The following is a 22,149-nucleotide window of genomic DNA, read 5'->3' on the forward strand; positions in this document are numbered from 1 at the left end:
TTTACTATGTAGCAAAATTGATTAATTTGCGTGTATCTCTCTGTGTGTGCCCCCACATGCTCTCTGATGGAGGAGTGAGCAAACAGAGAAACGGACAGAGGAAAGAGGATGGGGCCAGGTGGGGCTGGGGATGCAGAATCCCCAAACTGAATAATCAAGTCTGGACTAATCAAGATCTATTTTAGGGTCCTAACATTAATCTTGATATTTAATCATTCTGGGTGATGTTAAAAACAAAAGATTGTATAATAGCATTAATAAAAATCACTCGCTATGTAATGGTTCAGAATAAATATGGCCTTCTTTTTAGCACGAAATAGGAATCTGTTGAACGGGTCTTACTGTTCTCCCAGCACACACAGATACAGCTCTCTTTAATTCCATACCCTCTTATCTATAAGTCCTACATTTAATTTACTACCATTCGAGTTGATTTATAGCTTTGCTTAGCAAAAGTACAGTCTTGATTAAAAGGATATTATCACAGCCGATGGGCCTTGAAAGCATTTTTTTTTCTCAGACCTTCTAAAAATTTTGACAGTGGCCTGCAGACTCCCATAAGGTTAGGTCTGCAAGTCTCCCATTTTTGCCTACCTGGCCATACTCTGGGCAGTGATGGTTAGGGGTCTGTGAGAGGTGGTAGGGTCGCATAGCCTTCCCATATGCTACCTCCTTATCCATCCCTAGAAATGGAAAGTGACTACGACACCGTGGTAGAGTTTTAGCAGAAGTTGGCTTCAGGGAGTCCCACTTCCCTGGTTAGCTGATCTCTTAGCTAGCGGATAATTGCAGCTGGAGCCTTTGTCTCTTGGGATGCCGCTTGGCGGAAGGATTCTCCACTCTGTCTCAGAAAGGATTCGATTATTATACATGAGGGTTACATTTTGGAGTTGAAGCTGTGGCCATTTGCCCCCTCAAACAATACGGAATTCGTCTTGGGGCTCCTGTCCCAGTGGGGACGACTTCATTTGCAAAGCCAGTGATTTCCACAGGTTGGCCAGATTCGGTCATTCTCCACAGCAGGCCATTTTCCACTCTCCTGTTTTGATTGCGCAGCATGACTCCTTGGTGGCGTCTGTGGTTCTGGGAGTAAGGAAAATGCTGTTGCTCAACAGGTGACAAAAAGCTATTATGCTTTGATTCTGGTCAGAACATGATTGCCATTCTCCCGATTCCGCGGGTTGAAGAAATGCGTCACTCTGGTTTTGGCTTTCTATCACTGTGGAGTATATTTTTTAATCTATGAAAGAAGTTATTTTTCCCAAAGGGCTCACTTTAAAACCACCCTATTTACATTTCCATTTACAGGTACTTTCAATTGTTCAGAATCATAGGAACACAGAAAAGAACAAAAAATTGTGAATGTGGTACTAATTCTAAGTGGGAGAATTTTGATAACTTTTTTGTCGTTATTAAATTTGATGGAGGGGCCTCCTGAAAATACAAAAGTCAATCAGTTTTATTCGTGAGTAATTTTTATTTTGGTCAGCATGTCCTTCCAGTTTGGTCTTAACCTCCTTCTTTATATTTACATATATATATACAAGCTTTGCTGAGGTATTATTCACATACCATACAGCTGGTCATAACCACTTTTAATTGCTAAATTACTAGGCTTTAAAATCTCTGATATTTTTGTTAAAGAACACAATGCACTCCTATGAAGAAAGGATTAATGTGTCTAAATTACCTCCAATTTGCCTAAATCACTTTTTTTTTTCAATACACAGCTACAGTTTGTCAGAGCTAGACCAATTATTAGAGGTTTTCTAGTTAACCTAGAATAAAAATCACCTGGGGAGTTGTTCTTTTTCTAAACCATACTCGCTGAAGCATGAAACCTCCTGAAATTCTGATAAATTTCACAGCCCCCACGCCCCCCCATACCAGTTAAACACCCCTGATTTTGTCTAACACTCTCATCTCACAAATAGGGAAACATTCTTCATCTCAACAATTTTGATTAGATGCCTTCATAAACACCAAAATTCTTTCCAATTTGAACATGACAGATTTTTGATAAATTGAGTAGAAGATGCAAAATTCACTTCAGTGAATGATGGGAGCACAGATTATTTATGCTGTGTATTTTTTAAAAACAAATTATGAAGGAGATGCTATGGTTGAAGGGAGAAAAAAAAAAACCTTCAAAGTCACAGATCAGAAAGTCGGTATACAGAAGCTCTTGCAAATTTGTCATTGTCTCCGTACCGTGTCAGGCACTGGGGAGATTAGTAGATGTCCTTTATCCTGGAAAGGCCTGATAGCTAAGCACTCATATTTCTTCTCAGCTGTCCACAGTCATTTCCCACAGGGTCTGGGAGGCCTTACTGTGTTAGTTTTTAAACAGCTGCTCTGATTGCATCTTCAGCAGAAGGAGATTCATAAGAATACTGATACCATGTAGAAGAAGTGTCCACAGAGATAGGCTTTCAGCAAAAAGCAAGCTTCTCAGAAGATCTGACAGGCTCTAATGGATGGATGTGTGAAGAAGACCTGGGAAAAGGACAAGACGGATTCTCCGGAGGACTTTTTCTTCCCTGAAAAAGTGGAAGATTTCAGGCTGAGGGCAGAAGCAGCAAAAGAAGTTTGCGTGGGCCCCTGTTCCTCTTCTAGACCTCTGCATGCCTACAGATGAAAAGAGGCAAGGCCTGTGACTTCACTCGCCTGCTCTGAAAGGAAGCCTCTTTCCTGGATGAAAGTGCTTCCCTGGTCTCACGTCCTCCCTCCAGGTCCCTTGGGCCACCTTACTAAACTCCACTTGGGGACCTTGACCTAAAATGACTCTAGATTTAGGAGAACAGAATGGAGTTGTTGTGCTTTTCAAATTTCATTTTTCTTATCAGTGTTTACAAAGAAGAACGTTCTGTGATCCCCAGTTCTAGATATGATTCTATGTGAGATACGAGGGGGAAAAAAGACAGATGCCTTCTGACTAGATGCTAATCAGTGAAACAGTATGTTACTTTCTTAAAACATTAGCAAGAAATTGCCCACATTTACTTAGAGAACTCCCTTTCTTAGGGCATCACGAGAAGTTTGTGTGCTTCCCATAAAGTTATAGTGATCTCTGTGTTCATGTATAAGAAACTGTGCAAAAATACCCTCCCCCAAAGGGATTTGACATCTTTATCACGTGTACATCTAGCAGTAGTGCGTGAGGGCAGGGATGTAGACGGACAGTGAGGGTTTGCCACAGACCCACCGTTAAGCCATAACATATATTTTAGAAATACCATGTGGAATGGGTGATGATGTGGGATCTCGTTGTTGGCTTTTTTCCAGCCTTATCTGGGTCTGCTCGTCTACATAGAATTCAAGGTTTTAAAGAGACAAGACAGCTTGGGAAGGGAGTTGGCAGCCCTGGAAGTTTCAGAACTTAATCTGAAGTGGCGCTTGTACCTGAAAACCAGGACATACGTTTGCTGTCTCTTTGAAGTCAGCTCCCTCGCTCTAGTTCCTTATTGTCATGAGCCACAGTTTGGGGTGGGGGCAGGATTCTTGTCCTCGACGGTCTTATTCTACACACAGCAGAATGCTTGGTCTGTAGCCTAATACACATTGGGGACACATCAAGCGATGTTTTCAGTCTCCACAGCCGTCATAATGGCCCTCAAACCCAAAGTCAGTGCTTTGGGAAAAGCAAAATAATACATATATAGATATATATCTATATCTCTCTCTATATATAATGCCATAGATAGATAGATAGATAGATAGATAGATAGATACCTATATGCCCTTCCAAAAACAAGGGGAAAGGAAGAGGTGCACTCTCTTGAAAGTCAAATTATAACTTTTTCTTTCTGTTTCTATGAAGAAGACTGTACTAATAAAACTGCCAATTTCTTTCAGGTGGGTGTACATGGCATTAGAATAGAATTCATCAATGAAAAAGGATCAAAACGCACCGCCACCTACCTACCGGAGGTTGCAAAGGAGCAAGGTCATTGTACTTTATTTCATATGATCTGGTGAAGAAGTTGAACAGATACACACATTGAAATGCGCTTATCTGACCTTGCAGTTCTCAAACGAGAAGAAACGATTCTTCCAACACTGCCACTGCAATGTCTGTATGAGATCGGTGAATTACTCACACAGAAGTTGACTCTCGGCACTAAAGTTTGAGAGCAAAAACACGCAAAATTATATAACTTTCCCCAGAGCAAAGACTTGTGGAAGTGGGGTTTTCTTTTTAGGCGACGGTTTGCTATGAGTTCGAAATGCCCTTTGCCCATCTCTCACTGTGCCGTAGCCTTTTGGCATAAACAAGCCTTCTGTCTAACAGTCAGCCACACGGTACATTGTCAATATCAAATGCTTCCTCGTCAGGTGGTTGCCGGGTACTCATTCGGCTACTGTGAGGATCGTACATTTCCCATTAAGATCCGGAGCACCGAGACTACACGAAGTCCTCGTGTTTGATCGGCTTGGCCTGCACTTCCTAATCAAACACGTTTCTGTGTTGGCAGATAAAGTACAAACGTTTGCGAACCACCACTGTAACACAAAAGAACTCTTCACTCTGTAGCACCTTGTCCTTTCTAGCTACTACGAAATTCTAGTTTTACACATCAGTTGAAATGAATATTTCCTCTTTATCTTATAGAGTTTTTTTTTTCCTCATCAGAAAGCATCTGTAATTGGGTTTCTCTCAGGTTTGGTTCATATAAATGTGAGCTATATAATTGTACAATTTTGTATTAGACACCCCCCACCCCTACAAGAGAGTTAGTCTTTAAGACAGCTCTTGGAAGATTTATTGGGGTTGCTTTCAAAAATGTCTCAATCCTGTAGTTCCCGTTGGCTTCGTAAAGTATACACGAGCGAGAGGGGACCTCGGGTATTAAGTACACCATCCCATGTCAGAACCAATAAAAATGCCTTCGCATAGCTCACACAGATACACTTGACTGACTCCAGAAGATACCATCAGGGACGGTAATTACCGTGAGTTAGTGTGGGAGTCCTAACTACTACTGAGTTGGCACAGTGACATTTAGGCTTCTCCCTCCCTTAAAGATGTCATGTTAGAGGAGAGAGCAGTGCTCGTGGTTTAATACTGAGGCCTGCCTGAGCCGTCACTGCCAGCCCCTTGGCTTCTTGTCTTCGACCGCGGTTGAGATAAAAAAGCCAGTGTTGTCAGCCATCACAGGTAGCTAGCACTTAAGGTATGCGGGGGGCAGGTCTGCTTCTGTACAGGAGGAAGTCTTAGCTCTTCTTTGTGACTGTTTTTAGGACCAAAGGAGTGGATGGTATCTGGCGTCAGTAATAGCTGACCTCTACAAAGTCATGTTGTATTTGCCCAAAAGTGCTTGTGACATGTGCTTGACTGGTATTTTATCTGGTCTACTCTCCACAGGATGGGACCATATTCAGACCATAGACTCATTACTGAGGAAAGGAGGATATAAAGCTCCGATTACTAATGAATTCAGGAAAACCATAAAACTGACCAGGTACAGAAGGCATTTTCTAGCGCAAGGCTAACCAGTACCTTTTGATGTGTGTGTCTATAACCCTCTGATTTCTTTGGTCTGTCTTACTTGCTTCTGTCTTCTGAAACCGAATGGAAATGAATGGCAGGGCCATCCTGGGGGTGGATACCCTGGAACTTGGCTCGGCAGTAAAGCTTGTGTGATGTTCGAGCCCATTCTTCCCATCTTTAGTTCTGTGTGATTCCTCTGGCTTTACATGAGCAAGTCCTCTGAGCCTGTAGACTACGTTATTGAAGAAAGTTACCAGAATTAGCCACTGGCTAGCTTTGGATGTTGCTTAGCAGAACCCCCCGGATTCTGATAAGCACTCTTCAAATTTGAATTTAACCTTAGGATGTTGGCAGCAACAGAAGTCTACCATGGAAACTTACTGAAAATCACAACTGAGCTAGACTCACAAATGTCAAATACGTTTCTCTGTGGGATAATGGGGGTCCTTATTTTTTTTAAATATCCAACACTTCAGGAAAATGGATTGCTGTTTCCGTTTGTTTCAATTCCATAAAACCACAGTGAATGCCTATAGTCTAAAAATGGATTTTTCCGAGCCCTGAGGAGTTACATATTTGAAAATGCCTCCCTCTCTGCTTTCCCCAGGTTCAGCCTAGGAGACTGGAAGGGCATGTATGAAAATGATGAATATAAGGCAGAATGTGATGGATGTTGTGAGGTCATAACGTAGGGAAAGAGGACTTCAAGAGGGGTGGGTTTAGATAATATAACATTTCAGAGACGAAGTAGGCTTGAGACTGGGCTGGAGGAATGGGTAGAATATGTGAGGGGGGGGGAAGGGATTGATTTAGTGAGTTGAGGCATGTGGGTAGTGAAATACAGAGCCAAGTTCTGAGGAATGTTCAGTAGTCTAATTTGGCCAGTCTTTCGGTGTGACATAGAAGCCTGGAAGACGGGTTGGGTCGTATCATGGAGTTCCCGACTAAGAAATGTAGACCCGATTCTAGATGCAGTAAGTAGCTGTTGAAGGGTTTGAAACAGATGGATATGGGAAGGTGTAAGATTGGAATGGGACGCAGGAAAAGGAGTTAGGAGACATTGCTATTACCTAAGAATCTGGGGCAGCCGTCCAAAGGAGGTGAATGGGAGCCTTAACAAGAGCTGTGGCAGTGGGGTGGGAAGAAAGGTGCAAACAGACGAGAAAACACTGGAAGAAATGAAAAGACTTAGTCATCCTTCAGAAGTAGGGAGGAGGAACAAGTCGAGGCTTTACTCTAGATGAAAAGCACCAAGGCACCAAAGCACCCTTTAACCAAGGGAGGGACCGCAGGAGGAGAGTCACATTTCGGCATTGATTCTGGGTTTGAAGTGCTTCCTGGGGTATCTGTATAGAAATGTCCCGTATGTCACCGAAAATGTACATAGATAGAACTCATGACCAGAGATGGTGATTTGGGATCATCTATGAAGAGGTCATAGCTGAAGCTATAACGGTAGGGTTCCCTGAGGGGGTACAGAGAGTATAGGGTCAAAAGAACTGAAGGTAGAGGGGCGCCTGGGTGGCACAGTCCTTAAGCGTCTGCCTTCGGCTCAGGGCGTGATCCCAGAATTCTGGGATCGAGCCCCACATCAGCCTCCTCCGCTGGGAACCTGCTTCTTCCTCTCCCACTCCCCCTGCTTGTGTTCCCTCTCTTGCTGGCTGTCTCTGTCACATAAATAAATAAAATCTTAAAAAAAAAGAACTGAAGGTAGAAACATAGTAAAATCCTACCAGGTAGAATGTTTTGAGCAGGAGGAATATAGGGAGGTAAGGAGCAGTCTGAGAGATGGTGGGGGGTGGAGACAATCAGGGACGTGTCGAGTTGTAGAACCTACGACACAGGAGAGCTTCAGAAAGGGAGTGGTGCATGGTCTCCTAATGGAGAGGTCAAGCAGGAGCAGGGGTGACCTTCTGAAAGAGCAGTTTCTGTGAAGAGTGGCAGGAGCCAAGGAACGCCGTGCTGAGGAGCAGTGTGAGATGAAGTGCTGAATGTACAAAACACACGTTACAATTTTGAGAAGTGAGGGGGTGAAAGGAAAGCCAGAGATGGGGAAAGAGAGGGTTCAGGATACCAGTACTAGGAAAAGCGTTTCGTTGTTGCTATTCTTATGAATGGCAAGACCTGAGTAGATGCATGGGTGGAGGGAAGGGAATGGTCAAAGAGAGAATGTCCTAGAAGAAAGAGCAGTCAAGTGAATGAGATGGCAATAGGCTGGCTTTCCTCTTTTCCTTCCCATTAGCAAACTGGGGCTTCCGGGGGGGGGGCACAGAAATTTCTAGAACAATTGAAACCAGGAGTAGTAGAGCAGAAAGAGCACCGGACTCAGACTTTGGATTCCCGGGTTCGGATCTCATCTTCGCCACTTGGTTGCATGGCATTGGGCCAGTCACAACTTTTCTCTGGACCTCTGCTTCTCCTGGTCTGTAAAGTCATCTCTAAGGTCCCTCCCAGCTCTGACATTGGCATGTCATCTATTTGTTGATGTTAACTTTGTCTCTTCCCTGACTTTTTCAGGTACCGTAGTGAAAAGATGACCCTGAGCTATGCTGAATACCTTGCTCATCGCCAGCATCATCATTTCCAAAATGGCATTGGGCATCCCCTTCCGCCATACAACCATTATTCCTGACACTGAGCCGCACAGCCAGTCACTGGGCCTCTCTGCAGACCTCTTCCCAGGAGACCCTGCCCCTTCTTGGTCTAGCTATCTCTTTTACTGTACCATTTTATGATGATAGTTTCCGTTGCCATGATGAAGCTTGGACATCGTCAGTTAAGATCATCATGGTAACGGGTAGGAAAATGGCATTTGTTAAGAAGATTCTGTTTTATTATTTTAGATCCTTGGTTGTTTTTTTTTTTTTTTGCAGCATATATAACTTTTGGGGTTTTCTTTCCTCGCCATATTATGTAGAATTCTGCTTTGCTCTTTGAATTAGGTTTCTGTCTTTCTGTCTTTCTTGCCTTCCCTTCTGTCTTCTTTCCTTCCCTCTCTCTTCTCTTCCCTCCTGCTTTCGACTGTGGATGGAAGACATTGTGCAGTTTTTAAGGATTTTATTTAGGTTCTTCTCTAGTTTTCTCCTCAGTAAGATAGAGAATTTTTGATAGCTGAGTTTGGGAGCAATTCACATCAAATTCAGGTATTTGTCTATTACTCTTGAATTTGTCTAAAATGCATTTTGCTATGAGAGCTTAGTATGTGGGTCTTCACTCCTTAGGTGTTTTCCCCATGGTTAAAATATATGAACTTTGGTTCTGGTGCAGAACATCTGAAGGTCCATGATAGGGCTTGTCACAGAGAGTGAGAAGTCGTTTATGCCTGTTGTGCTGGTTACCATAGAAGAGGCAGCTTCATCACTCTACAGAACCAACTTAACAAACCACAACACTGTTTCAAGAAAGTTACAAGCTACCTTTCAGATATGCTACAGAAATCATTTTGAAAAGCAGCAAATATCAGGAAGAGAGCAGATACAGAATTTAGTGCCTTTGAGAAGAGTATAATTAAATGGAATTGAGAGAGGTTAGGGGGAAAAAAGGCAATTTAGAGAAGTATTCTTATAAAATTTTATTGTGTCTATATATGAAACAGCAGATTAGACAAATTCCTTACTCTTAAGTATTTTTTTAAGGTGAAAAATTTTATTTTGAGCAAATAACCAAAAAGAGACATTTGTCTATTATATATTAATTTAAACCTGTTAGCTTTAGGTTTCAATAAGTCCTGATTGGCTGGAGACAATTTTAGCGACTATTTAAAGAAATAGTAAAGATAATCTAGTGAAACAAAAGTTCATATATGCCATGATTTCAGATATGTTTGTCATGGGGACAAGACTGGAGTCTTTCTGCACTACATACTTTTGATAGAAACACATTTACTATGTTGATAAGATGTTACGTTACACCTAGGAAAACGGAGCCGGCATTTAGAAATGATACAGTTGTTAGAGCCCAGCCCATTTGCAGGGCTGGTCTTCCCACGGTGCATATAAAGAGAACTTCCCCAACATCAGGAGGAGTAGGAGGTCTGTGTGTTTATCCCCAGGAAAAATGACGGATGATTCTGGAGAAAGATTACCTTCATTTTCCTATAGTAAATGTGTGTGTGTGTGTGTGTGTGTGTGTGTGTAATTTTTTTCCAACAGGAAACCAGTATATCAAGTGATGAATAGAAGTGTGGTGCAGAATATGTAGTCTAAGCTCTGAGATGTCACTGAAAATCAAAATGGCAGAGCTTATACCTAGGTGACAGACTGCTGGTTCCAAATTCAAAACCCCTTTGCTAGTTGGTGTGCTGATTGCCTGAATTCCTTCCGCTTGCCACTATTGGCAGAGCAAACTGCTTTCGTTTTTGATGGGAGCCCTTAGAGGTTTGGTGGTATTCCTTCATCCACAGCGCCCGTTGTTGAAATAACCATTTTCAGTTGTGATGCCTTAACTAAGAAGCCAACTGTTAGCCTGACACGCAATCCATTGAACCTAGAGATGAGTCAGAGAAAGCTAGCTGGTGGGCTGTAGCAAGGGGTCTTGAATCCTTTCGTTTCTCCTTGGGAGGATTTTTGGAGCAGAATCGTCTTTCAGCATCAAACCAGGTGGCTACCTGATGGAAACTTTTTCTTGCCCTTATAGGGAAACTGAGCACAAGCTGAATGATATTGTCTGCTGCAAAAAAAAAAAAAAAAGTAAATAAAACAAGCAAACTGAAGAGAGACAAAATAGACCAATGTTGACCCATCTTATCCATCATCTCATCAGTTCAACAGGCTCCTCGTCCTGGGTGAGCTCATGGTTAGAAGTTGTTGTTGTTGTTGTTGTTGTTGTTGTTTTTTAAAAGAAAAGATCTATGACATACATATGTGTGGATGTATACATTTACTTACACGTACATACATACATATGTGTGTTTATGTATTTAACGGTGCTAATCAATCTTGAGCAGGTCACGTGACTGGTCATGCGGACTCTAAAAATCATATCAGATTTTTTAAAAATTCTTGATATATGCAGATGTTCTACAGATGTTTTCTTACCAGTGTAATAATGTTATACTGAAGAAATAACCATCCTGCAGGCTTCAGAGGACGAGGTCAGCAATATTTCCCACCATGGCTTGGGGGAAAAGGATAGTTTTGTCTCCTTTTGTTTTCAAATTAATGCACAGTGCATTTTTGTTGTCTCTAAATAGCTGTTGACTAAAAAGACTTTGTAGCGTAAAGGGTGTCGTGCAAACTGTAAGGGTGTGCTTCAGACAGACAAACGCTAGACCCTTTCACCTTCATCGTATAGTACAAAGCTGTTGCGTCTGTGGTTTGAATGCACTTGGAACATGTTGAAATATGTAGCATGTGTCTTTAACTCAGACGAAGATTCTTGATTGCACAGGTTAGTGTTTTAGCCAGTTGTGGTTTATTTGTTCGGAAACACAAATGTGAATTGCACTCTTATCACCAGAATATTGTATAAGTTCAGTGATCTTTAAACAGCTCAGAAGTAATACTTGAACTTCATTTGAGTAGCACAAAGTTTACATTGCCCCCCCCTTTTAAATGTTAATTAGTTCCATTTCTGTGTTTTGTTTCTCAAATGCAACTGGGTATTTTTTTTTTCCTCTGGGAAAACAGTACGCATTTTACTTTGGTATGTAGCAAAAGGCTTCCGTTTCTGGAAGGTTTTCTTGTTCTTTAAACAACATCAGCCAGGTACCAGATTCTAAAAGAACAATTGCCTCCCCTGCCCGCCACTCCCCCCCAGCCCACCCCGACTCCCATTAAGTGGCCTTCGGACTGCACGAGAGTGTGCTCCCACCCGCCCCAGTCTCCCTTAACCACGAGAGGTCGGCGTACTTGATGGAGGAAGGTGCAAGGCTTGCTCGCGTCCCCCGCCCCCTCAAGCAGTTGTAGGAGTTTCTAGTCCAGTACACACAGTCCCAATGCCCAGCACACCGGAAGTTTGTATACTGGCCTCTTTTCATGTCTTCGAATGTGCAGGAAATTTGAAACTGTCATCTGGAGTAGGTTCCATCTCTTACGTGTGTTAGATCAAACCAAAGAAGCCCCAGCCATGCCCAAATGCTGCTTCAAAAGCCTACCTTCCAGTCCTTACAAAAACCTTGCAGGATTAAATGTGTTAACTTTTTTATTTTTGTACAGTTTCTAAGTGATTTTTGCTAGTGGTGTTCAATTAAGTTTATTTGAGGGGTGTGAGCACCTCCTCCATTGAAATAAACTGGTGACTTTCCTTTTATTTTTTAAAAGCAGAAACCCGTTGTGTGCCTCTCGATTTAAGGGTTTCCGATTACATTATTCTGAAGACCAGCATTGATCCTTTATATACAAAGATCTGTTTTCCTTGTTTTTTTATTACTGTTTCAGAAGAAGAGAAACCTTTTATTTTGCTCTGGACCCAGTAACTGCGCTGGTACATAGACGCACTGAGAAAACAAACTTTTGTAACCACCTCTGACTGTTTTTGTATATCAAAGTCGATTACTTTTGAAATATTTGGATCTAGTTTCTAAGTTATTTTAGTGTTTTGTATGTTCCCCGAAATCACTTTGAATCTGTCACCAGCATACTGAGTTCTTGGTGATACAGTGGTGAGACTCGTAATGAGCAAAAGCTACCTGGAGTAGCTTCTTCTTTTCCTTCTTTCTTAGTAACCTGTTTTTGGATTACAGTGAGACATCGCAGATTACCTGAAACCCCCTCCAAGTATAACTAGATCCTCCTTCCTTCCACATGTAATTGCTTAATAGTTTGAAGAAACTATTGGAAATGGGCATTTTATATGATATGTATAGCTTGAAAATATTAAAACGGAGCGAGAGGAAACAATGAGAAGGTTTACGTGGGTCTGTAAGGTGTGACTGTGGAAAGATATCGTAGTAGTTTTGACACTATTGTTACTATCTTTAAAATCATTTACCCAATAAAACGTTAAAACTGAGTTACCGTTTGGTGTCTCTTTCTTTAACCTGCCTGCCTCATCGTAAGGCTCTTGCTCTCGCGGGGGCTTCTTGCTACAGTGCTAGCCGTCGAAGACTTGGAAACAATATACTTCGGAGCTGATGCCGATTCCTTTCCAAACCGGTGCTTGGGACACCTCACCCGCCCGCAGCCGCTCCCCATCGTCCCTATGATTTGCCTGTGTCCTCCTTCTGCCTGGTCCTGAACCCTGGCTTGGTGACTGAGTCCAGGCTTTATTGGACAGTCCGCCCTGGCCGCGGACCTGGGGCGAGCATCAGACGTGAAGTCTGGTGGTAGCATAGCCGTGCTTACGCCAGCTCCAAATTTCTTCCAGATGGGTGTGTTATCAACAGGTGTTTCCCTCTTGTGAGCTGGTGGGGGCAGTTAGCAGTGCTATCCGGGTGAGGGCATCTCAGGAGGTGGGAAGCCTTTCTTCTCTTCTGCCCTCAAGGCTTTGCCACGTTCTCGGTACGGGAGGGACGGAATCTGAAAATGCTCCAGATGTGGCTGCTCAGAGCGGGTACCCACTCACATACACACTAGGCCTCCCATCCCCTCAAAACATGTCCCTGGTTACTTTTCCAGTTCTGGAGTGGCAGGACAGGAACTCTACTCCCAACTGGAGCTTGGGGAAACATAGATGCGTCTGCGTAGAGGGCAAGGCAGCTGGTGCCACTGACCTTCCCGAGCCAGTTAAGAGCCTGCATCGAGAGAAGGCGAGCTCTTGGTGGGCCACCTCTCTCCCAGCTGTTGCCTTATCTCCTCCCCGTGGAAAGGCCACCGAGGACATTGCTCAAATACCTTGGGCTCTTTCTAAATCATTTGCTGTCTCAGTTCTAAATCCTGTGCCGTCCCATGCATATTTCAGGATTAATTGCTCGTGAATGCACGCAGGCTGATTTTCTGTTGCACTGCCCCAAAGCCCCGCTGCCCGTGTGAATTTGGTGACACGTGCTGATGTCAATCACGGTGGCTAAAAACAGCCATCTCAGATCCCAGAGGACTACTGCGGTGTTGAATAGTGCTCCATTAAGGCGGCCATCTGCTCGAGGTTTATCCAGTTCCATCATTCATGGTTAATGGTACATGGGATTTTTTTTTGTAATGATTTAGACAATATTAATAGGCTCAGGTAGAACGAAGTAATTGCACGAGCCCACAGCCTTCATTTTTATCACATTAGTGGTTAACTCGATGGTCTGGACAGATTTCAACTTCAATAATCACACTCCACCTACCTAAATTCTTCGCAGAGCTTCAACATTTCCTCCCTAGATTTCATGCCCCACTAGGCACCTTGGAAATAGCTCCGCCGCTTCGGAGGCCGGGCGCGGATGGGTGGGATGCAGCCATTCCTCTCTGTTGCTAGAAAACACTCTCACGCCTGAGGGGTCCAATCGGTGTGAGCTCGGGGCAGGTGGCCACAGCGAATTCACACGCGGATTCAGAGCTGCCAGTCGGGAGAGCCAGTGAATGGCCGCCCATTCAGAGAATGGCTTCTCCCACTTCCTGCAGCTCCGACCGCAGGAGCCAAGTGTGGGTGTGGGCTCAGCCTTCATGGCTTCCCCGTTTGCCTGGGCTTTCGCCTGCGGGAGGAATAGCTGAATGGGGGGACGTCCACGAGGCAGGCCCTGGGGAGATGGCTTGGGCTCCTACGTTAAAAGGCCTCCCTTGATCCTGTAGCTCGTGGGACAATCTCCTGTTCCAGACCCCAGGCCTGTGGAAAGAAATCTTTCAAGACGGGGAGGAAATTGCCTTCGATGTTAACTAAGCACTGTTCTGAAGCCAGTCGACCTCGTCCCAGGAACTTGGTTACTACAACCGGATTTAAAAACGACCCTGACTAGATTACGTTCAGATTGCACTGTCTCTCTCAAATGGTTTCAGTGAACCGGCCCAGAGGCCTGGTAGAGGCCGTGTGCCTTACATAACTGAACACTGACCCGTGCTTGTAGCTTTCCATCATGACAGATGATCACATTAGCCCGACAGAGCTTAGATGTAGGGTGCGCTGAGTCTGGAGCGTGCAGCTGGGTGGTGGCTGCGAGACGTGCCTCTGTGCTCACCGACTGCCCTGGCGTCCTTGAGCTCGCGCTCCCATTCTAGAAGGACACGGCTGAGTCACAAGGGGCCGGTCGTTTGTTCAGCCTTCAGTCTCCCTTCATGGTGGAAGGCTATCTTTGCTTTTTAATCAAAAATCTCAGCTGACATCTCGTTATGTTAAAGATACGAGATTAAAGGTGGTATTTTGTTGTTCTAAATTACCAATGCACACCGGTTCCTTAGAAAGCTAATGAGAACAACAAGGCCATGTTGATGACATAAAAATTTGTAATCGGGGCGACAGATGATGGAGGCAGAGCCTCAGCACCCCATTTATTTCTGGACTCTGGGCTGTCCGTCAGCAAGAAGGTCCTGATTTGCACAGAGAAGAGGGGATATCTTACTCCTATAGTTTAAGGACACTGGGTGTGCATAGGCCTAAACCATGAGATTCTGGTGCAGTTACCACCTTCTCATCCAGGCCCGACGAGGCCTACAAGAAGTTCAGGCAGGAGACGCATCGCTCCTGACGTTGGAACAGAAATGAAGCCACCCGACAGCTCCCACTAACACACTCATATGCGTTAGGGTTTTTTTTTCAGGCTGTATTACAGTTTTTAAATACCATACGTTTATACACACGTTTCTTGAAGCAAATGCTTACGGAAACTTGGATCAGTTCCAACAGAACACCAGGTCCCACGGGACAATCTGAGAAACCACGGCCGGAGCCCCAACCTGCCCAGGTATTTTGAGAGCCTTTGGCAAGCTGTCATCTCATCTCCTTTTCCATTCTGGCCTTTTCCTCCCAAATGTCAGGCTCAACGTGATCTATCAATATTTCCTGAGTGCCTGTCCCCACAGAGGCATGGCCCCGTGCTTGGTTTGAGAATGAAGATAGTATTAATGTAAAAACAAATGAACGGTCCACTCGGAGCTAAGAGTCGTGGGGGCATCCAGGTTTGGTCTAGTTGGGGAAAGTCATTCCGACCGGGGCCCAGGCAACATCGGGCCGGCTTTATAGGGTCCCCCTAAATTGCTTCCACCTCAGAGGGGCACTCGAACAGAGCTGTCACTTCCCCTGCGGGGAAATGGGGTTGCTGTGGCCCCCCAGCATGTCGGCAGCAAAGGCCACCCCACACGGAGCACGGTCATCTGTTGAGTGGAGGAGGACACTGTCTCCTCCCACCAGGTAGCCAGCTATCTTGCTCCCTAGCGGCAATGTGCCAGCTGGTTGAGAAAGATATGTGTGATCATAGAAGTAGGTTTATGTGCATGAGGAATGGCATTTGGTGGTGGAAAGTTGTGCTTCTCACTGCAAAGCTGCCCTCTCAAAGGCTTTGGGCCCTTCCCATGACCGGGAGAGAGAGAACAGTCCGGACAGAGACAAGGCTGTTTTTGCTAAGAGTCCTGGAGGCCTGAGAGCCAAAGAAAGCCTATAGTATGCCAACTGGCTGAAAAATTCTCCCGTGGGGGGCAGAAATCTATTCACAGAGCAGGAGGAGAGAGAGGGGATTTTCCCAGAGCGGAAAATCAGAGCCCCTCTCGGTGTAACTCTCACCTGCTACATAGGCCAGGAAGGCAGGAAGGCAGTATTCAATTTGGATTATTGTAAAACAGGAAACAACTGGTACACAAGAGAACAGGTAAATCACATCTGAAGCGACAGGAAGCTGCTGAGAGCTGGAGTTGTGGCCTAAACACCAGACAGATTTGAAACTAGTAGTTGCTCTAGTCATTTTTCATCAAACTAGCATTTCCGTCTCAATGGTCTTCTGGAATGATCCAAGGTTACGGTAGGTATCAACCCCTACAAGTGGATTGGTGTTTATCAGCACAGGAGACAGGGGCTGAGCAAACAGCTGGATGGGGCAATCATATCACCCACTCCCACACATCCTGGCAGAGTAGGAAGGGCGTCTTGGGCTGGAAAGAGCGAGAACCCCCATCTTTTCTGAAGGGCAGTACTATGTGAGTAATGCACACATTTCCCTAAACTTTCTCCACTTCAAACATTCAAACAAATTCCAGGAACTCTGCATGAAGACATTGCCACCCCGCTGGCATAGGCCTCGGCCATGGCCCCTTTCCCAGAACTGTGGTCAGGGACAGCGGTGGGTGGCCATAGTCACCTTTGTACATGAAGGCATGCCCCTCAGTGACTTGGTTCATGTTTACCTTGCCCAGCAGATGCGGTCCGTGGCACACATGAATGATGGGGGTGGAAAGGGCGCACAGGGTTAATACGGCTGCTCGAGTAGGATGGGCCTGCTCTGGTGGGGTAGACGGGCCGCACTGGCTCCTTCTTCCCCCATATGGGTTCGTACCACTACAGAAGAACCTGCAGACTTGGAGAAGGTCAAATCGAAATTGCTAATAGTCAGCCCGAGGCTGGGAAAGTGCAGGCAACACCCTTGGTTCTAAGGAAGGCTACACAGGGAGTCCTGCAAGCAGGTGCACAGGGCACTTGCGAGATAAAAAGAAACTCCCTTCTTTTCACCTCCTTTGACATCGTCTTTTGTTGAAGTGAAATTCACATAACATACAACGAACCACTTTAAAGCACACGAGTCAGTGATATTGTGTTACCTTCTCTCACCAGCTTCTTTTACTTAGCATAACGTTTGAGGTCTGTCTCCATCACGGCTGACTGATATTTTATGGCTGAATGATATCTCATCATATGGCTACACCACAACTGGCTTATCCATTCATCCACTGGTGAACATTTGGGCTGTTTCAAACATTCGGCTCTTATGAATAACGCTGCCATAAACCTTTGAGTCTAAGTTTCTGTGTGCACGTACGTTTTTATTTCTCTTGGGTATAATCTTAGGGGTGGAATTGCTGGCTCATACGGTCATTCTATGTTTACCTTCTTGAGGAACCATCACACTTTTTCCACCAATCATGTACGCAGATTCCAGTTTTGCCACGTCCTCACCAATACTCATTCGTGTCTGTCTGATCACGGTCATCCTCGTGGGTGTGAACTGATATCTGTGATTTTGATTCACATTTCGTTAATGACCGGTGAGGTTGAAACACCCTTCTATGTGCTAATTGGTCCATTCATACATGTTCTTTGAAGATATGTCTATTCAAGTCCTTTACCCAGTTATTAATTGGGTTGTCTTTTGTTGAGTTGTAATGGTATACATACATATGTATACTGGTGTGTGTGTGTGTGTGTGTGTGTGTGTGTGTGTGTGTGTGTATCTCGGATATCAAACCCTTATCAGAGAAATAATTTGAAAATATATTCTTCCACTCTGTAGTTGGTCTTTTTCACATTCTTTATAATGTCCTTTGATGAACAAAACTTTCTAGTTTCGATGAAATCCAGTGTATCTGTGTTTTTCTTTTTTTGCGCATGTTTTTGGTGTCAAACCTAAGAATCGATAGCCAAGTGCTAGGTCATAAAGATTTACCCCTATGTTTCCTTCTAATAGTTTTAGCCCTTCTATTTAGGTTGTTGGTCTATTTTGGGTTAATGTTAACATGTGGTTTGAGGTAGAGGCCCCGGTTTCATTCTTTTGAACATGGTTATCCAGTTGTCCCTATACTGTTTGCTAAAAAAGCTGTTCTTTTCCCCCATGGAATGGTCTGGGCACCCCTGTCGAAAATCGGTTGACCACAGAGGTTTGGGTTTACTTCTGGACTCTTGATTCTATGTCCCTGGTCTATATGTCTACCCTTATGCCAGTACCACACCGTTTGATCACTCTACTTTTGTAGTAAGTTTTGAAATTGGGAGGTGTGAGTCCCCCTGCCTTGTTTTTCTTTTTCACTATTGTTCGAGCTATTCAAGGATCCTTGAGATTTCTTATACATTTGAGGGTTGGCCTTTCCATTTCTGCAAAAAAAAAAAAAAAAAAACAAGGCCATTGCACTTCAGATGGGGACTGCTGTGATCCATAGATTGCTTTAGGGACTGTTGCCATCTCAATATTAAGTCTTTCAATGCACGAGCACGAGATGCCTTCCCATTTATTTAAGTCGTCTTTCATTTCTTTCAAAAATACTTTATAGTTTTCAGTTACAAGCCTTTTACCTCCTTGGTTAAATTTATTCCTAGGAATCTTATTTTTTTGGATGCTATTATAAATAGAATTGTTTCTCTTAACTTCCTTTTTAGATAGTTCGTTACTGGCATATAGAAACACCACTGATTTTTGTGCATTGATCTTTTTCCTGCAACTAAACTAACCTTGTATTTCTTTCTTTCTCTTTCCTTTCTTCCTTTCCTTTCTTCCTTTCCTTTCCTTCCCTTTCCTTCCTTCCTTTCTTAATTATACACTAGTAGTGTGTGTGTGTGTGTGTGTGTGTGTGTGTGTGTGTGTGTGTGTGTTTTATGGGATTTTAGAGAGAGAGAATCATATCACCTGCAAATACAGTTTCACTTCTTCCTTTCCATTTGGGTGTCTTTTGTTTCTCGGCCTACTTACTCCAGCTAGGACTTCCAATGTTGAATAGCACCGGTGAAAGCAGTCATGATTGTCTTGTTTCTCATCTCAGGGGGGAAATTTTCAGTCTTTCTCGACTGGGTATGATGTTAGCGGTGGGTTTCTCATAAATGCCCTTTATCACGTTGCCTTCTATTCCTAGTTTGTTCAATGTTTTTGTCATGAAAGCATGCTGACTTTTGTCAAATGCCTTTCTGCCTTTTGAAATGATCATTTCCCCTTTCTTCTCTTAATGTGGTATACTACACTGGTTGATTTTTTTTAAAAGTAGGCTCCATATCCTGTGTGGAGTCCAACGCAGGGCTTGAACTCACAATCCTGAGATCAAGACCTGAGCTGAGATCAAGAGTCAGACGTCTAACTGACCGAGCCACCCAGGTGCCTCATTGGTTGATTTTCTTACGTTGAACCACCCCTTCATTTCTGGGATAAATTCCACTTGGTCACGTGGTATGAGCCTCTTACTGTGCTGTTGGATTTGGTTTACTGATATTTTGTTGAGGACTTTGGTGTCTATACTCCTAATGGATACTGGTCTGTAGTTTTCTTTTCTTACGGTATCTTTGTCTGGCTTTTGTATTGGGGTAATACTTTGTGTGTTTCTGGGAACTTGTCCATTTCCTGAAGACTATCTAATTTATTGGCATACAACTGCTTATACTGTTCTCTGATAATCCTTATAATTTTTGTAAGGTTGGTGGTAACATCCCTGCTTTCATTTCCAATTTTAGTTATTTGTGTCTTTTTCTTCTTAATGAGTGTAGCTCAAGTCTTGTCAATTTTGTCACTCTTTTTAAAGAACCAACTATTGGTTTCATTGACTTTATTTTATTTCTATTCTATTTTTCTTTTTTCAAGATTTTATTTATTTGGCAGAGAGAGACACAACGAGAGAGGGAACACAAGCAGAGGGAGAGGGAGAAGCAGGCCTCCCGCTGAGCAGGGAGCCTGACGCGGGGCTCAATCCCAGGACCCTGGGATCATGACCCGAGCCGAAGGCAGACGCTTAACAACTGAGCCACGCAGGCGCCCCTCTGTTCTCTTTTTCATTTAACTCCGCCCTAATCTTCATTATTTCCTTCCTTCTGTTGGCTTCAGGTTTAGTTTGTTCTTCTTTTTCTAGTTCCTCAAGGTATAAAGTTAGGGTGTTGATTTCAGAGCTTCCTTTTCAATGTAAGTGTTTATAGCTACAAATGCGACTCTGAACACTGTCCTTCACTGTATCCTGTGAGTTTGGGTGTACTGTGTTTTCATTCATCACACAGCATTTTCTAAGTTTCTGGTGACTTCTTTAATCCATTGGTTAAGAGTGTGTTGTTCAATTTCCATGTATTTGCAGTGATTTTTTCAGTTTTCCTTCTGTTATTGATTTCTAGTTTGGTCAGAGAAGATACTTTGCATGATTTCCATCTTTTAAACTTTTTATTTTATTTATTTGTCAGAGATAGAGAGCACAAGTAGAGAAAGTGGCAGGCAGAGCCGGCAGAGGGAGAAGCAGTCTCCCCTCAGAGCAAGGAGCCCGACACGGGACTCGATCCCAGGACCCTGGGATCATGACCTGAGCCAAAGGCAGCTGCTTAACTGACTGAGCCACCCAGGCATCCCTCCATCTTTTAAAATTTATTGAGAATTGCTTTATGGCCTAACATATGGCCCATTCTGCAGGATGTTCCGTGTACACTTGGGAAAAATGTGTGCTCTGCTCTTGTTGGGTAGAGTATGCTGTGCATGTCTTTGACGCCTAGGTGGTTTAGAGTGCTGTTCAAGTCCTCTATTCCTTATTGATCTATTGTCTAAGTGTCCTGCCCATTATATAAAGCAGGATATAGACGTTTCCATCTATTATTGTAGAACTATTTCTCCCTTCAATTCTGTCAATGTTTCCCTCTTATCTTTTAAATCCCTGTTGTTTGGTGTGTATGTTTATAATTGTTATATCTTCTTGATGAATTGATCCTTTCATCAATAAAAATGCCCTTATTCACCTCTTGTAAAAATTTTGCACCTAAAATCTATCTGGCCTGCTATGATATAGCCATCTCAGCTCTCTTTTGGTGACCACTATTTCCACTGAATATCTTTTTCATCCTTTCACTTTCAACCTATTTCTGTCTTTGGGTCTACACTGAGTATTTTGTAAGCAGCACATAGTTAGATCTTGTCTTTTTGACATCCAGTTTGCAAATATCTTTCTTTTAATTGGCAAGTTTAACCCATTTACATTTAGTGATTGCTGGTAATGAAGGAGTTTTTCCTGCTCTTGTGCTATGTGTGTTCTGTGTGGCATATCTTTTTTTGTTCCACAGTTCCTCCAGTACTGCCTTCTTTTGCGTCTGATGGATTTTTTTTTCTTGTGAATCATTTTGAGTCCCTTGTCCTTTTCTGTATCTTTCATTTATCCTCTTTGTGGTTACCATGGGGATTATGGTTAACATCCTAAATTTGTAACAACCTAGCTTGATCACCTTTTTCTTTTCCTTTCCTTAGAAACAGACTGCAATCTTAGAGCAGTTTTACGTTCACGGCAAGGTTGAGCAGAAAATACAGAGTGTTCCCATATACTCACTGCCTGCCACCCTGCTCTCTGCACACAGCCTCCCCCCGTCAATTTCCCCCCACCAGAGCGGTACATTTGTTACAACTGATGAGCCTACACTGACAGGTCATTATCACCCCAAGTCCAGCATTTACATTAGGGTTCACTCTTGACACTGTACATACTATGAGTTTGGACCAATATTTAATGACATGTGTCTACCATTATAGTATCGTACAGCGTAGTTTCAATGTCTTAAAAAGCCTCTGTGTTTCACCTATTCATCCCTCCCTACCCCAGCCCCCTGGCAACCACTGGTCTTGGTCACCCCATTTAAATAATTAAAATAGCCAACCTTCTTTGAGTGCTTCCTGTGTGATAAGGACCACGACATGCACTTTTCAACAGCCTTATAAAGCTCCCATTTTACAGCCTAAGAATCTAGTTCAAAGAAGTTATCAATTGTCTAAGGCCACCCAGCTACAGAATGGCAGAGCGAGGATTCAGACCAAGTTTGTCAGGCTCCAGAGCCTGAGCTTTTTGGCACTCACGCTGACGTCTTGAGGAGGGTAAGGGTGAGGATGCGGGTGGCAATGGTGGTGGTGGCAGTGGCGTTAATGACAGGAGATGGCATCTAACACT

At 43.6% G+C, this 22,149-nt stretch overlaps 2 protein-coding genes across 8 annotated transcripts in view; one reads left to right on the forward strand and one right to left on the reverse strand.

The window, feature by feature from the left end:
- Positions 1-12,442, forward strand: part of AMMECR1 (AMMECR nuclear protein 1) — a 108,944-nt gene extending 96,502 nt beyond the window's left edge. For 2 of the 3 annotated variants that reach the window (XM_040629124.1, XM_040629135.1), the window contains 4 exons: positions 3,856-3,946; positions 5,366-5,462; positions 8,009-8,288; positions 10,127-12,442. In XM_040629124.1, the coding sequence (XP_040485058.1) occupies positions 3,856-3,946; positions 5,366-5,462; positions 8,009-8,123 (303 nt within the window). In that variant the 3' untranslated portion in view covers positions 8,124-8,288; positions 10,127-12,442. The remainder of the gene's footprint in view (positions 1-3,855; positions 3,947-5,365; positions 5,463-8,008; positions 8,289-10,126) is intronic. The other variant, XM_040629130.1, reaches the window with a different exon arrangement.
- Positions 1-22,149, reverse strand: part of TMEM164 (transmembrane protein 164) — a 222,567-nt gene that overhangs the window by 24,873 nt on the left and 175,545 nt on the right. The window contains exon 8 of one of the 5 annotated variants that reach the window (XM_040629160.1): positions 1,495-2,540. The exons of 1 other annotated variant lie outside the window; for it this stretch is intronic. Coding sequence is in view for 1 of the 4 variants with exons in the window: in XM_040629186.1 (XP_040485120.1) it covers positions 9,951-10,159 (209 nt within the window). In the remaining 3 variants the exon portion in view is untranslated. Of the gene's footprint in view, positions 1-1,494; positions 2,541-9,049; positions 10,160-22,149 lie in introns of those variants that run through there. 3 more of the 5 variants (XM_040629186.1, XM_040629145.1, XM_040629156.1) reach the window with 3 other exon arrangements.

Source organism: Ursus maritimus (genome assembly GCF_017311325.1).
Source record: "Ursus maritimus isolate PB19 chromosome X unlocalized genomic scaffold, ASM1731132v1 scaffold_X1, whole genome shotgun sequence".
Classification (NCBI taxonomy): domain Eukaryota; kingdom Metazoa; phylum Chordata; class Mammalia; order Carnivora; family Ursidae; genus Ursus; species Ursus maritimus.